General features: G+C 36.1%; 1 protein-coding gene across 1 annotated transcript in view; it reads left to right on the forward strand.

The window, feature by feature from the left end:
• The first annotated feature begins 1,491 nt into the window (after nucleotides 1-1,491).
• The window catches only part of DISC1 (DISC1 scaffold protein), a 491,977-nt gene continuing 477,435 nt past the window's right edge, over nucleotides 1,492-16,033 (forward strand). The window contains exon 1 of the mRNA XM_074262397.1: nucleotides 1,492-1,895. Coding sequence (XP_074118498.1) covers nucleotides 1,796-1,895 — 100 coding nt within the window. The 5' untranslated portion in view covers nucleotides 1,492-1,795. The remainder of the gene's footprint in view (nucleotides 1,896-16,033) is intronic.

Raw genomic sequence — 16,033 nt, forward strand, 5'->3', positions numbered from 1 at the left:
CATAACTTATTCAGCCATTCTCCAACTGATGGGCATCCACTCAGTTTTCACTTTCTGGCTATTACAAAAAGGGCTGCCACAAACATTTTTTGCACATATGGGTCCTTTTCCCTTTTATATGATCTTTTTGAGATACAGACTCAGTAGAGACACTGCTGGATCAAAGGGCATGCACATTGTGATAGGCCTTTGAGTACAGGTCCCAATTGCTCTCTCCAGAATGGTTGGATCAGTTCACAACTCCACCAACAATGTATTAGTGTCTCACATCCCCTCCAATATTTAGCATTATCTTTTCCTTTCATCTCAGCCAATCTGAGAAGTTTGACATTACTTTTTTTCAAATTGAGTTCTAAATTTTCTCCTTCCCTCTGGTCTCTTCCTCACTCCCTGAAAAGGCAAACAATATATTGATTATACATATGAAATTATGCAAAACACATTTCCATGTTATTTATGTTACAAAAGAAAACATACAAAGAAAAATAAAATGAAAAATATTTCATCAGTTCTTTCTCTGGAAGTAGATAGCATTCTTCATCATTAGTCCTTTCATTGTTTTTGTGACTTCTCAGACAAAAAATCTTGCCTATGGCTGTGACTCCCCTATGTATTGCTCTCCACCATTATAAAGTATGCTTTTTGAGGGTAGAGTGCTACTTTTGTATTGTAATCACCAGTATTTAGCACCTAAGGATGGGGATGAGACCTCTAATGAACAAGTGAGAAAGGTGAGGAAAAGTTCTACCTATGCAAGTCAACACTTTTTTCCCATTTGCTATCTTAGGCAGTTGCCTAAAATACTGAAAGATTGTGACTTGCCCAGGTCTCCTAACCAGTATGTGTCAGAGTCAGAACCTGAATTAGTCTTCCTATCTTCTGGTCCAGGAATTCAACACTGTTCAGACCTGTCGGCAATTTGTGACCCCATTTGGAGGTGTTTTTTTTGTTTTTGCTTTTTTGTAAAGATACTAGAGTGGTTTGCCATTTCCTTCTCCAGTTGAATTTACAGATGAGGAAACTGAGGCAAATAGGGTTATTTGATTTGCCCTGGGTCACACAGCCAATAAGTGTTGGAGGCTGGATTGGAACTCAGGAAGATGAGTCGACTCTAGACCTGGTGATCTATCACTTCCACTATTCGACAGTACCTTGCTATGCCATCACTGGCACACTGAGGGTGCTTAATCTAAAGTTGTTTGTTTGTTTTTTCCCCCACCCCATTCAATTAGTTATTCTTTTCCCGGAAATTTCTTCCCTTTCGACTTCATCTCACACACCAATGTTTTTACCCTTCCCCAAATTTGGAAATTGAAGGATTTCCTTTTATTCTCCATGCCATAGACTCTTCACAATCCTTCACCCTTGAATTCTACATCATAGTTCTCTTATCCAACATCTTCTCTTCCTAGGATCAAAGCGCGGAGATTGAGGGAAAGCAGAAACCAAACTTTCGGAAACCCAGAAGGAAGCAATGTGTCCCGCCCCCACCCCCAGTGGGGGAAGACTCCAGACTGACACGGAAATCGTGGTCCTGGGAGAAGGAGAAGGAAAAGGAAAAAGTCTCCTCACTATCTATCCCGCGTGCCCTTCTTTTCACCACTTCCTCCTAGCTCTGGTTTTATGCTTCCCAAGCTGAAGGGCCAGGCCTGGGTCTCCCTGCCGGAGCCACAGAGAGAGGGAAGAGGAGGAGGAGCCCGGCGCGGCAGGACCCCCGCCCCCCTCTCTCCCAGTCCGAGCTCGGGCGGGGGTGGAGAGGAAACAGCGCGGGTAGCAGAGCTGGAAGGGAGGATCGATGCTGGGCAAGGGGCAGCGGGGTGCCCCGGACTCCTGGGGTGAGCTCCCCGAGCAACTGAGGGGCAGCAGCAGAAGCCACAGCGGGGGTCATAGCCCTGGTAAGAGATTCCACAGTCACTCAGGACAGGACTTCGAACAGGGTCCCTCCAGCTTCTCCCGCCCCCTCCCCTCCTCCCACGGGCGGGGGCGAGGGGGGTCGGGGTAGAGACTTTCCCTCTTCTGAGAGGGATTCGAGCGGAGCAGAGAACTGAAACTGGCTAATAGGTTTGGGGCTGGGGTGGGTGTGGAGAAATCGTGATGTCCGCGAAGTAGCAAAGATTAACAACCGCAACTTACAGTACCCCGTTACAGTGGGAGAAACTGAGGCACAGAGCGGGTGAGGGTGTGCCTAAAGACAAATAGGGGCAAAACTGAGAGTGCCTCATCTGTCCGTGCGCCGGACCAAAGCTCCTTTCCCCGACTGGTACGAGTTATTTATTTATTTGGTTTAGGAACAAGAGAAGGAGGGAACTCTCAGCCTGCGCTCTGGTAGGCTATTTTGTAAATCAGCGTGGTTCGGGATCCGGACTGGACGCAGTGCCTGCCCACAGCTCGCAGTCCTCCAGTGGGTGTGTGAGGCTTTTCTCTAACCCGGGAACCGCTTCTGGGTTTGTTTTGGTTTAGTTCAATTGCAGGAAACAGACGGGACGAGAGCCCTTCTCTGTGCAGTGAACCGCCCTCCTTTCCCCCTCCCCAATTTCCCGATGTCAGCAGCAGCTGTTGGGAGAGCAGGGCACTCCGGATTTAGGACTAGGAAGGAGGTAGGAGATTCCCAAATTCTGCCCAATCAGCAAGAGCAGCTCTTAATCATTCTGGGGGCCATCTCTACTGACTGACCATAAAGTCAAGCTAAGGAAATGAGGAAACCGGGAGAGGGAAGGCTAGGATGGAGGAGAAAACTGAGCGAATGTAGTCCTGACACCGACCCCAGTCCCGAGCAAACCATTAACCCTGGGGCCACATCAGATCTAATAGCACTACTTATTGCTTGCAGGATTCACGGCAGGAATCCCCCCTCCCCCCCGCCCCAGGTGGTAAGAATGGTACTGTGAACAGGTGACAATTGTTAACACAATTGATGATAACATGCATTAAAGTAGCGCATTAATTCTAGTAACTCACTTCAGTCCTTCTGAAAGTGTCTGCAAAGGGAAACAAAACTGAGATGATACTAAATGGTTCTGGTTATATTACATTACAACAAACCCTTCATTTTCGACTCTGAATGTTTTCTCTGGCTGTTCCTCTTACCTGGAATGTCCCACTGCTCACCGCCGGCTTCTCTGGTTTCTTTTACGTCCCCCCTTTTGCAAGAAGCCCTTTCTAGTGATTTCCTTAATCTTAGTGATTGACTATTCCCAATTTATCATACACACACGTGTCTCTCTATCCGTCTATTTTTTTTTTTTTTTTTTTTTTGCACACTGTTGTATACATATTGTGTCTGTCATTAGAGTGTGAGCTCCTTGAGAGCAGGGACTGATTTTTGTTTTCCTTTTTATCCTCAGAGTTTTACTTAGTGCCTGGCACGTGATAGGAACGTAAATGCTAGTTGATTGACATAGGATAAATGATGCAAAGCTAGTTCAATTTATTGAAAAACCTAGATGATAAACTATTGGAAATAGCAATCACTTTAACATTTGGTAAACATTTCACCTATATTTTCTCCTTTGACTTCACAAAAATCTTCTGAAGATAGTGCCATATTATTTTCATAAATCTCGATCTTGAGATTCAGAAAAGTGACTTGATAGTATTTGAATTCAGAACAGTTTACTTGTCCAATTATGCCTCTAAACTAAGAGAGATCTAAATCTTAGTCACAAATGAGAATTAGGAACCTGATCTTAATGATTAATATTGATTAAATAAATTAATGGTAAAAGTTGTGCAATATATTACAGGCTGTAAAAATCTATGGCTTAGTGAATAATTAGAAACTGATAGGACAGTAAGGCACTACAATTATGACTGTGCTTAGGACAGAGGAAATGACAGTTCCTGGTTTGGTTTGGAGAAGTAATTCTCAAAAGACAAATTTAGAAAAGAAAGAAACAAGTTAACTGTAATCTTTTAGGCTGTTTTCCTCCATTATGCTTGAGATTATTTAGTAGACTTTTGTTTTGTTTGACAAATAGATGAAATCTATTGATCCATTCCAGAATTTTATTTTATGACTTTTGGGTCAAAAGCTTACAAAGGAGAAGCTAGATACAATATGATCTTTAAAATATTACAAAAGTCAAACAGAATAAAGTTCAAATTTCTGAGTGCAAAAATAGCTATCATTTCAGAGTTGCTTTCATGAAAGGATGCATCAGACCATTATTTTTGTTGTGATTATAAACAGGCAATTTGCATTCTAGGTTCCTAAGCAAAACTTTGGTGAGGACCTGCGCTGATCCCCAAAGCGGCCTCCAGCTGACCATAATCAGTGTGACAGTGAAACCATGCTAGATTTAGAGTCAGAGGAATTAAATCACTTACTACTTGTGAGATTTGAGCAAGTCTCCTAAATTTTGAGCCTCAGGTTCATCATTTTTTAATATGACAGGATTAGACTTGATCTTTGAGGTCTCTTCTATCTCCAAATCTAATCAGGATTTAATACAATCTAAGTGCATTGAATTATAACTAGAATTGAGACCCTGAGTTTTGCCTCAGGGTATTGATTTGACATTTTTTTGGTTTTATTTTTGTTTTTTTCCCCTTTCTTTTCTTTTCCTGCTGTATCTGTGTAAAACGCTTGGCATGCTCCTGATTGTACTCCATGTACAACCAGGATCTCTCATCTAGCCTCATATTTAGGACTTCCTTGTTGTGGCGTCCCTCTCTTGGGAAATGCCTCCTTTCAATAGACCTGGGGAAATGGTTGCTTTATCCCTTTTAGAAAATACATTTGCAGTCAGACTTCCCTTTATGCCTGTAGTGTATCGAAATAGATCCTTGTGGGCTGCACATTGATTTAGAAAACCACAAATTAACATTATTTATGTGGGCATTTCTTATTACTTTGTTAAATATTTCTCAATTATATATATATATGTATGTATATATATATATGTATATATGTATATACATATATATATATGTATATATATATATACATATATATATATACGTATATATATATATACATATATATATATATATATATATATAAAATCCTTACAGAATTTTTGTGGAGAAAGCATCTTGTAAGCCTCAAAGCACTATAGATATGGGAGATATTATTATTATTAGCCATACTAGGACAGAATCTAGGACAGAAAACCATTTCTTTTCCTTCCTTCCTTCCTTCCTTCCTTCCTTCCTTCCTTCCTTCCTTCCTTCCTTCCTTCCTTCCTTCCTTCCTTCCTTCCTTCCTTCCTTCCTTCCTTCTCCTTCCCTTCCCCTTCCTTTTCCCCTTCCCTTCCCCTTTCTTCCCCATTCTCTTTCCTATTCCCCTTCCTTTCCCTTTCTTTCCCTTTCTTCTTCCCTTCCTCCTTCTCTTCCTTTTCTCCTTCCTTTCCCTTCCCTTCCCCTTCCTTTTTCCTTTCCCTTCCTTTCCCTTCTCTTCCTTTATCTTCCTCCTTCCCTTTCTTTTCTCCTTCCCTTCCTTATTTACTTATCTTCCCTTCCCTTCCTTTTTCTTTCTTTCTCCTCCTTTCTCTCTGTTTCTCTCCTTTGTCCCCCTCATTTCTTTTTCCCTTCTTCTTCCCCTCTTTTTATTATTCTAGGTTAAGTATTTTTAAAACAATGATCTGTGTATATATACCTGAATTTCTTTCTTTCTTTTTTTTTTAACCTGAATTTCAACAAGGCATTTGATCATTTGTTAAAATATATATGTAGTTGATACAGTGCCTGTAGTAATCACATAGTAATCATTTAATAAACACTTTCCCCTTCATTCATCCTTGTGGATAGGATAGCAGGATGTAGGTTACCACAATGGTGTCAAGTTTAAATGGATTTAGAAAACCATATTTTAAAAATTGCATAAGTTCTATTGTATTGTTATTTTTTTAAAAAATTCCCAACTATATTGTAATCTTGTTCTTTCTTACTTGGTCCAGAGTTTTGCTGTAACTGCTTTAGTTTGATACCCTTAGAATAGAGGCTGGTACAATTAAGGATTTGTAGCTAATATTACCTTAGTCTAATACATTAATAGAAACTAGGTGTCCACAAAAATAGTAGTGATAAGGCTACAGTACCAGATCTGCTCAGGTCAATCCAAATCTTGTTTTTTATATTCAGTTTAGGTCACCATATTTTAGAAAGGATATTGAAATATTGGAAAATATTCAGAGGTATGGGTGGAATAACAATGAATAAATCATTAACTCTCATTAAATGCCTACCACAATAGATATACTATTGTTTTAGGTGGGTATTTTTTTTTTTTTTTTTGGCCTCTGCATTTTTGCTATGGTGCCACATAAATCAGAAGAGTTCATCAAAGTTGAATTCTTGATATCTTGTGTACTGGCTTTTTTTTTTTTTTTTACTTAGTCCACTTTATCAATAGTTCAAACACTGGAAAAATTAAGTTTCAAGGGTCATTTTGCTATCTTTTAAGAAAAAAAAAACCTAGCCTAACTGACATGGGATAGGGTTTTAAGAAAAACCAACCCAGACTATGTGACAGAGACTTTAGTAGACATTGTTCCCATCATAGAAAGTTTTTGCCAACTAGAAGGATAGTCTCCTTAACAATTAGAAGTGTCTGAAAGTAGGGAAGACTCCCTTAAACGGCTAGTGAATTTCCTTTCAATTGGGAATCCTCAAATAGAGGCCTGATGACCACTTGTGAAGAATGTTTTAGGAGCATTTTTGTTCAAGAATGAGTTGAACTAGATGTTTTTGAGAACTTTTCTAATTTTGAGATTAGTCATTAGTTATTATAAGGGTAAGTGAAAATAAAGCGGTAACAGCACAGTTTTAGGGAGTGGGCTTCTGTAATTCCTTTGTTCTTGCCAAGAACAGGTTAATAGAATAGAATCTAAATAGATTCTGCCAATGTTAAGCCAATGTTATTGATGCACTTCAGTCATGAAAAATTAACCAGTGAAGAAATAATGGGATGGTAATTCTGAGAAAGTTATATTGAAGTAACATAGAAATATAGAAAATAGTTACATTGAAATAAGCTTTGATAGTTTAAACTATTTAATATTTACAGCTCTAATTTTATAATCTCTGATTTCCTATGAAATCAGTAACACTGAACCAGTATCTGCCACATCTGTGAACTGATGGCTTATTTAGTAAAATAATAGAATCAGAGAGTTGCCAAAGACCTTAGAGATCACCTAGCCCAATCTTTAACAGATTTCCTCTGCTTATTATCACTTGTAAAAATTGTTAGATAAGAAATTCTGTCTGATTTCTTGTATGTGTCCATACAGTTTATCCATGGCCATCTTGTAGCTGTATTTCTCCCCATGGTTTACGTGGATTTACATGAATTAAAGAATCATGGGCTTCACTTGAATCTCCTTGGTTTAGAAAACTTATTAGATCATCTTTTATCTTGAGCAAAGTTGATAATTTCTTATTCATCCTATATTTCTGCTACCATATCTCCTTAAAAGGATCAAGTACCCTTATTCCTGATGTTCTGACTGCTCAGATAACCCCATGGATGCCTGGAAATATCTTGTCCCTTCTCTCTATATAGCTCTATAAAACTTATATGTCCTATATCTTATTCCATTAGGTTTTTCTCATGTAAAAGTGATGGTAGGTGCTGTTTAGTTACCTGTATTAACTACTTAACCTATCACTATATTCTGCTGGCTACTAGCCTGATCTAAATTAATAATGAAGACCAGGAGCTAAACAATCCCATGCTCATCAAGGCAGTTATGTGTTCTACTCAACATAAGAGATACTTTGGGTGAAAATACCAAGTTGTCTAAGATTCCCAGAGATTTGACAATCTAGATTCCCCAGCTTCTTTTATTTTTGCAGAAATAGTGCTGGTATCTATCACTAGCCTGGGTTTATGGGCTATTATGAATCAAAGTAGGAAAAATTTCCCTTGCCTTCTTATGCTGCATTTCAGTGGGCCCCAGTAATATGAACATGATATATGAGGAAGCTAGAGATGGTTAAGTGATAAAGTTCTGGGACTGGACATCATTTGATATCAGAGGATTACTAATTGTGTGACCCTGAACAAGTCACAATTTCTGTTTGCCTTTGTCCATTGGAGAAGGAAAGGGCAAACCCAAATTACCCTAGTTTCTTTGTCAAGAAAACCCCACGGACTCATAGTGTTCACGGGGTTATAAAGTGTGGATATGACTGAACAACAACAACAAATGATGAAAGTGATTGCATAAACATCATTGACTCTAACTTTTACTTATCTACAAAAATATATTGACACAAAATATGTCTCTATCTTTGTATACACACACATATCTATATGTAAAACTATTAGGGCAAACTTAGGGTGCCAAAATAAGTCTGTATTCCAAAACCAAGAATTCCAGAAACAAACATTAGCTGCTTAGATGAAAACTTTTCTATCAGCAAACCTTCCTATTGCAGGAACTAGGATATTTCTCTCATCTGCTTTTTCAATCATGGCCTTAAGGTAACCAAGCAGTGGGATCTGGGATGTTTATTTACCTTCCCATCATTTCTATTCTTCTTCCTCATCACTTGATAGGTCCTCTGATCTGATTTTCCAACTAGATCTCACGTATAAAATGAATGGAATTGATCTGCATGATTTTCTAGGTCCCTTTTGGCTTGAAATATATATACACATGACTTTGTGAATGATTTGTGATTTCACTGGTGTGAGTACTCCCTTCAGTGATACAGATTGTAGCTTCTCTGTGCCTTTCCACCCTCCAAGACTTTTGCTTATATATTGAACCCTCCATAGACGACCCATTGAGCACCTTGGAGACCCATCTCCTTATTCTTTTTGTATCCCCTTTTGTGCCACTTTGGTTTTCTATTTGTTTGTCCTTTCTTGCCACAAGATCCTTTCCTCCCAATGCTTGTTTCCCCACTCCCTTCAGCTTTTGTGTTATACATGCCTTCTGTGGTAACTTTTCCATCTTCTTGAATATGTCATTGTTGCTAATGTGAGTCAATGTGTTTATTTGCATGCTGTACTTTGGACACTTCACTTTCATTTGCTTTGTTTTCCTATATGTGTGATTATACCAATCTCTTTTCACATTAATGTATAATTTACTTAGGAGACTGTATAGTGTTCTAGAAGTCAGGGGAGCATTTAGAGAATCTTGCCTTCAAAACAAAATTCTTTCATTTGGACATTATGGAGGATATGTTCTATATTACTAGTGCTTACATTTGACAAACACACAACTCTTAATAATAATAAATATCTCACTGGTTGAACTAAGTAATTTATAGAAAACTATCACAGATTCTTAGGCAATTTTTGGTATTTGCATAGATCAAAACTTGTCTTAAGAGAAACTACAAGGCTACAATTTGCTGTGCTGTGTCAAATATATTATTAAAATCAGTACAATAAGATCTTAAGTTACCTATAATTCTTACAGCCATAAAGAAAGTGAGATCTTAGATTTTCTATGATGCTTGAAGCCATGTGACTATAAGATGCGATCTTTTACATGTTTCAAGGAAGCCTTCAGTTTCATACATACTTTATTCTCAGGGAGATGTGGAATGGAAAGAAGAGAATTGAGACAAATTAGAACAGAAAGTCAAAGGAGACATTTGTAAAAATAATGCAGTACTCTTTCTAGTGGATAATGTGATTTTTGGATTGTTAATTCATGCTGTGTTCTTTCTCTGCTTCAGTTTCCTACCTGGAATGTACTATGAGACGTGTTTTCTTTAAACCCTCCTGACAACTCCAGAGTAATATAAATTTGAGAGGAAGTGCTACATTTTATTAGGTCATAGATAAGAGCTTTGGATCTAGAATAAAATCACAATTCTTTTTGCTTTTGATGCTTACTACTTGCATAAACACTGGCAAATCACTTTAGTCTCAGTTTCTTCATTGTCTCCTTTGCCTGATGCCCAGCTAACTTTCTCGTGACCTTCAAAGGGGACTTGGTTTCCATGGAGAAAATGCAAAGGGATAGGCCACCACATGGTGGTGTGAGATGAAGTGAGTCTGAGTTCAAGGGATTGTGCTTCAGCCTCCAGCCACCACAAAGGTGGACGATGGAATGAATCTGTCTCTGACTTGCTTCAAGAGTTTGAGCTCCCAGCTTATATGCTCTACACTGAGTATAAACCAATCATATCACTAGGAAACCATTATTTGTTGTAAGATTAAATCAATCAAACTGAACTGGAGAACTGTTAAGCACCATGCTAAACTAGATAACCATTCTATCTATCAATTCCACTGACTTAACACCTTGTAAGCATCCTTGTTTCAGAGTTCTGGCCCATAACAGAATCTATAGGTACCTTATGAACAATAATTTAAAAAAATGGATACTTTAAAAATATTATTCTCATTTCCTGATTTTTCCCATTGAATCTTCCCTTTTAACCAAGGAAAACAATATTGATAAAAAATGATAGATAAAATTCTTTCCTCTGTCAGCATGTACATATTCTACTCTTATAGTCTTTAACTTCTTTATGAAGATTAATGAAATATGATTGTTTTATAATCTGTTGTATAAATATTAGTTTTTTTAAACTATTAATCTGAATTTAGGGGGAAACTAGGTGATATAGTGGATAGAATAGTGACCCTGAAGTCAGGAGGAGCTGAATTCAAATCCAGCCTCAGATACTTAACACTAGATATGTAACTTTAGACAAGTCACTTTGTCCCAATTGCCTTACCAAAAAAAAATCTGAGTTTATTTGCCTTTTTAGAATTTTTTCATTTATATTATTATAGATCTCATATATATTTTTCTCCTGGCTCTGCTTACTTTGCTCTGTATAAATTTGTATAAATTTTCTTACATTTTGAATTTGTTATGTTTGTCATTTCTTATTGCACAATGATATTTTATCATATTCATATGTTACATTTAAAATATGTTCTCCAATTTATAGACATTCACTTTGTTATTGTTTTTTGTGACTACATAAAGCACCACTATAAAATTTTGGATATATACCAGAATTTACTTTCTTTCTATTCTATATTCTTTATTTCTTCTTATATTTGATTTTGTAGAGATATGTGCCCTGGTACTGGAATCATTAGGTCAAAGGATATAAAACAGTTGAATGACTTTTCTGAAATAATTCCAAATTGTTTTCCATCATGGATGAATTAATTTCCAGCTCCAATGACCTATCTTCCTCTAACTTCTCATCTCTTGTTATTGTTGTTCAGCTTCAGTTGTGTTTATGACCCCATCTGAGGTTTTTTATTTGCAGAGAAACTAGAATGGTTTGCCATTTCCTTCTCCAGCTCATTTTACAAATGAAGAAACTGAGGCAAACAGGGTTAAGACTTGACCAGAGTCACCCAGCTGGTAGGTATTTAAAACAATATTTAAACTCAGGAAGATGAGTCTTTATTACTATAGCACACCAACTGGATGCCAGTAGACTATTTCTACTTTTTATCAACTTTGTCAATTTGATGCATATGAAGTAAGATCTCAGAATTGTTAAAATATACATTTTCTTCCCCCCTCACTTAGTACTATTTTATTTTTCCAATTACATGTAAAGATAATTTTCAAAATTCACTTTTGTAAGATATTGAGTTCCATTTTTTCTCCCTTCTTTCCCTCCTCCCTCCCCTTCTCCCTCACTTGATAAAATTTATGTATGTATAATGACTTTAAAATATTTCATAATAGTCATGTTGTGAAAGAAAGATAAAAACAAATGAAAAAATCACTAGAAAGAAATTTTCACAAAAAAAGGTGAAAATAGTATGCATCAATCTGCATTCAGTCTCCATTGTACCATCCATTCCAAGTTTATTGGAATTGTCTTGGATCACTGTATTTCTGCTAAGTTTATCATGGTGAATCATCATATTATTTTGCTCTTACCATGTACAGTGTTCTTGGTTCTGTTGATTTCATTCAGCATCAGTTCATGTAGGTTAAGGTTTTCTGAAATCAGCCTGATCATCATTAGTATTCCATTATATTCAGTTACTTCATTGTGTTCAGCCATTCCCCAGATGATGAGCTGCTACATTTTTGCATATTTAGGTCCTTTCCCCTCTTTTTTGATCTCTTTGGGATACAGATTCAATAGAGATATTGCTGGATCAAAAGATATGCACAGTTTTAAAGTCCGTTGGGCATAGTTCCCAATTGCTCTCCAAAATGGCTGGATCAGTTTACAACTCTATGAACATGCAATTTCTTATTATAAACAATTTGGAACAATCTTTCACATGGTTATTGATAATTTACTTTTCTTCTGAAACCGTTCATATCTTTTGACCACTTATCTGTTGGGGAATAGACCTTGAAAATATTTTTAAAAATATATTGTAACTATCAGATATCATAGCTATTCATTGCAGTCTTTTTAGGAACATTTTTCCCTCTGCTGGATTATTCTACACCAGTTTCAAGCTGTTGTATACAGTTCTCTTGACCTGTTAATAGAGCTGTCACATTTTCTCTGAGCAGGTGGCTGGTATATAGGGGTGTCTGGATTTCTTTCTCAGTTAGTTGATGGAATCTAGTGGGTACTTTGACTCCCTATGGCTACATGTATTTCAGATTGATTTTAATCATGAAAATGATCATGTTCACCCATTCATAGAATTATAACAGAAATAGAAGAATGCACATTTGACAGGTGGCACTGCATGAAAACTAATTGCTTTCACAGGTTGGAAGGTGGAATATCCAAAGTTGTCTAAGAAATTAATGAGCACATTATGTTTGAATGGTGTGTGTGTGTGTGTCGGTATGTGTGTGTGTTTAAATCTAAAGTCTTATGACATACATCAACAACTTGGCTTTTCTTCTTTTGTTATTTGTCACTTATTGATATATGAGTTGATGGATAAGATGATTTGATATAATTATTGTACTTTATTTTTAACACAGAGGAATGTATGCAATTTACATATATTATAAACATTTCCCTTATAACTCAAATCTTAAGCTGTCAGTTGAAAAAGGAGGGAATTTTTTTATAGTGGTCGAATTGGAGAAAAATAATAAGTAGATTAAAAAGAAGCTACTTGGTTCTAATAAATTAGAAACCTACAATAAACATTCCTTGTGAAAGTTCCATAATGACCACAAAATTCCAAATTCTATGAAGTAAAAGTATATTTACATTTCAGCATAATTTGAAATGTTACTCACTGCCTCTCATTATACTTATAGGCCATCAAACTGAAAGTGAAAGTGAGGTTTTGAATAATTGTTCTGTCAGACCAGGGGTTCTTAGCCTGGAGTTCCTGAGCTTATTTAAGGAAAATATTTTGATAATTATTTCAATATAATTATTTCCTTTGTGAAATGCTTTTTATGCATTTGAAAACATTTCTCTGAGAAGAAATCTATTGGTTTCCCTGAATTGCCAAGAGTCCGTGATCCACATAAAAGATTTAGAATCCCTGTATTAGACAGTGTAGAGAGAGAATGTGTTTTGAAGACTACAAAGGTATATAAAATAAAGCTTTAGATCTCTAGTAGTACTGTGTAAGTATGTTGAAGGAAAATACTAGTGGATTTTTTTTTTACTCCTTTGAGTTGGAATTAGTATTTTATTTCTTTGGTATTTTAGACCCTGTATTAGACAGTGTAGAGAGAGAATTAGGATCAGTTACATTTTAAAAAATAGATAATATAGACTTAACAGATTTAGATCATATGTCTACAAAAGCCAAGTTAATCAGTTAATTATTTTTAACTTCTTATTATTTTCCTGTCATGTTGTATTTCATAAACTTAGCATATATTCATTCATTCAAGTAATAGTTATTGACTGTCAAACAAGTTTGAAATACTATGCCATGTGTTTTGAAGAACACATAGGTATATAACAAAAGCTTCAGCTCTTTAGTAGTATTATGTAAGTATATTGGAGAAAAATGCTTGTGGACTTCTTTTTACTCATTTGAGGTTAGTGTTTTATTTCTTTTGTATTTTATTATTTATGAAAGGCAACATGGTGTAGTAGATTAAAGGCTAGTAGAAACACCTATGTTCACCTTCTGAGGTGGAAACCTTGAAGTGCCTAATATTTAATAGATGAAAAATACCACCTCTACACCAGTACTATCATCGTCACCTCACCTCTCACTACACAAGAAGCTTTATAAAAAGATTAAGGTACAGATGAGTTGATAAGCTTCATTAGTAGAGGAAGTTTTCATCAAAGAGTTCACACTGATGAAATCATAGGTTCCAACTACATATATACATATATATAATTAATAAGGAGATTAGTAAATGAAAGTCTAATTGTATCTTGCCTGATGGTTGATGTAATACCTTTTGCATTAATGAGAATAACTTATTAAATCTGGAAAACTGCATGCATCATAGTTCCTCTTTCAATGACACTAGAAAGAAATTAAATATTCCTTCTATTCTTGAGCAGATCCTGTGCCACTTTGTAATTTCCTGAGGAATTTGATGGCAGCTATCCTATCTCCTATGAGGTAGCTAGGTGGTAAAGTGTATGGGATGCTGGGCTTCCAGTCAGGAAGACTCTTCTTTTTTAGTTCAAATCTGGGTCAATATTTATAAGCTGTGTGATCATAGGCAAGTCATTTAATCCTGCTTACCTCAGTTATCTCATCTGTAAAATGAGCTGAAGAAGGAAATAGCAAACTATTCTAAAATCTTTGCCAAGAAAAGCCCAAATGGGGTTATGAAGAATCAAAATGAGAGCAAAAAAAATGAACAACATTATTTAAATAGTATTCTTTTGGACAAGATAGAATGTTATGGATTATTTGATGATACAGTTGCATAGGTTCATAATCACTTGAATCAAATAGTAACAAGTCTTTGATGAATTTCTCCAGAAATTTTTCTTTGAATCTGATCTGGTAAACATTTTTGCCAGTGATGTGGATGAATATTCAGTATAAGTAAGGTTCTTTCCATGTCTTAGTGTATCTAGCACTTTTGTCTTAAATGTGAAGCAATTACATGGTACAATGAAAAGGGTGCTGAATTTGGAGAAAGGAAGATCTGAGTTTAAATTCTGCATTTAACACTAGCTATGTGAGTCTGGGCAATGTGATACATATATATATATATATATATATATATGTACATATATATATATATGTACATATATATATATATACATATATGTATATTAACAAATGTTGGATGTCATGAGTATTCTACATTCTCCTTTTTCCTTCAGGCAGAATATTGTTTCATATAAAGTAAAGTGGATCAAGGTGGTTGATTAACTGAGGATCAATTTTGGCTAATCCCCAGGAGATCTTGTTTTCAAATGCTTATTGATATTGTCACCTGTTCTACTTAATTAACTTGTTTACATATAGAAGAGCAGTTGTTTATTCTGTAGGGATTAGAGAGAAGACTACACGAGCCAAAGAGGAGGGACTATTCTATAGGTTTGGTAGAGGGGCACTGTGATAAAATGTTAGTATTTTTATTCCTCTGAATTCCTATTAGTTTTGGTTGATATCTTCTAGATATATGTTGCAATGATTTTTTTAAGGTGGGATTTTCAAGCAATAAATGGCCTTCATACTGACTATTTCATCTCTCATCCCTCTACATACATAGAATGTAGTAGTAAGTAAACCCTATTACTTTCAGGATCAGCTATAAAATCCTCTCTTTAGCTTTTAAAGCCCTTTACAACCTGACACCTTTCTACTTACCTTTCTAATCATCTTATATATTATTGCCCTCTCTGTTCTTCATGATCCAGTGACACTGAACTCCTTGCCATTATTCCTACTTGAAACTCCATATCCTGATTTTCACTGGTTGCTTCTATTTGCTGAATATTTTCTCTCCTTATTTCTTTCCATTGACTTCCTTCAGGTCTTACCTAAAACTTCTCTTCTACAAGAAGCATTTCCTAGTCTTCCTTTAAACTAAGTGACTTCCCTCTGAGATTAAGTACAATTTATGTAGCCTTAATATACCTCAATGTATTTCGTTTGTCTGTATTTGTTTGCATGTTGTCTCCCTTTTAAAATTGTGAGCCTCTTGAGAGTGGATACTAATTTTTATTGTTGTTTGTTTTGTATTTGTTTTTGTGGTAGAAAAACATCCAACTATTT

The sequence above is a fragment of the Sminthopsis crassicaudata genome, chromosome 4, assembly GCF_048593235.1.
Source record: "Sminthopsis crassicaudata isolate SCR6 chromosome 4, ASM4859323v1, whole genome shotgun sequence".
NCBI classification, from domain to species: Eukaryota; Metazoa; Chordata; class Mammalia; order Dasyuromorphia; family Dasyuridae; genus Sminthopsis; species Sminthopsis crassicaudata.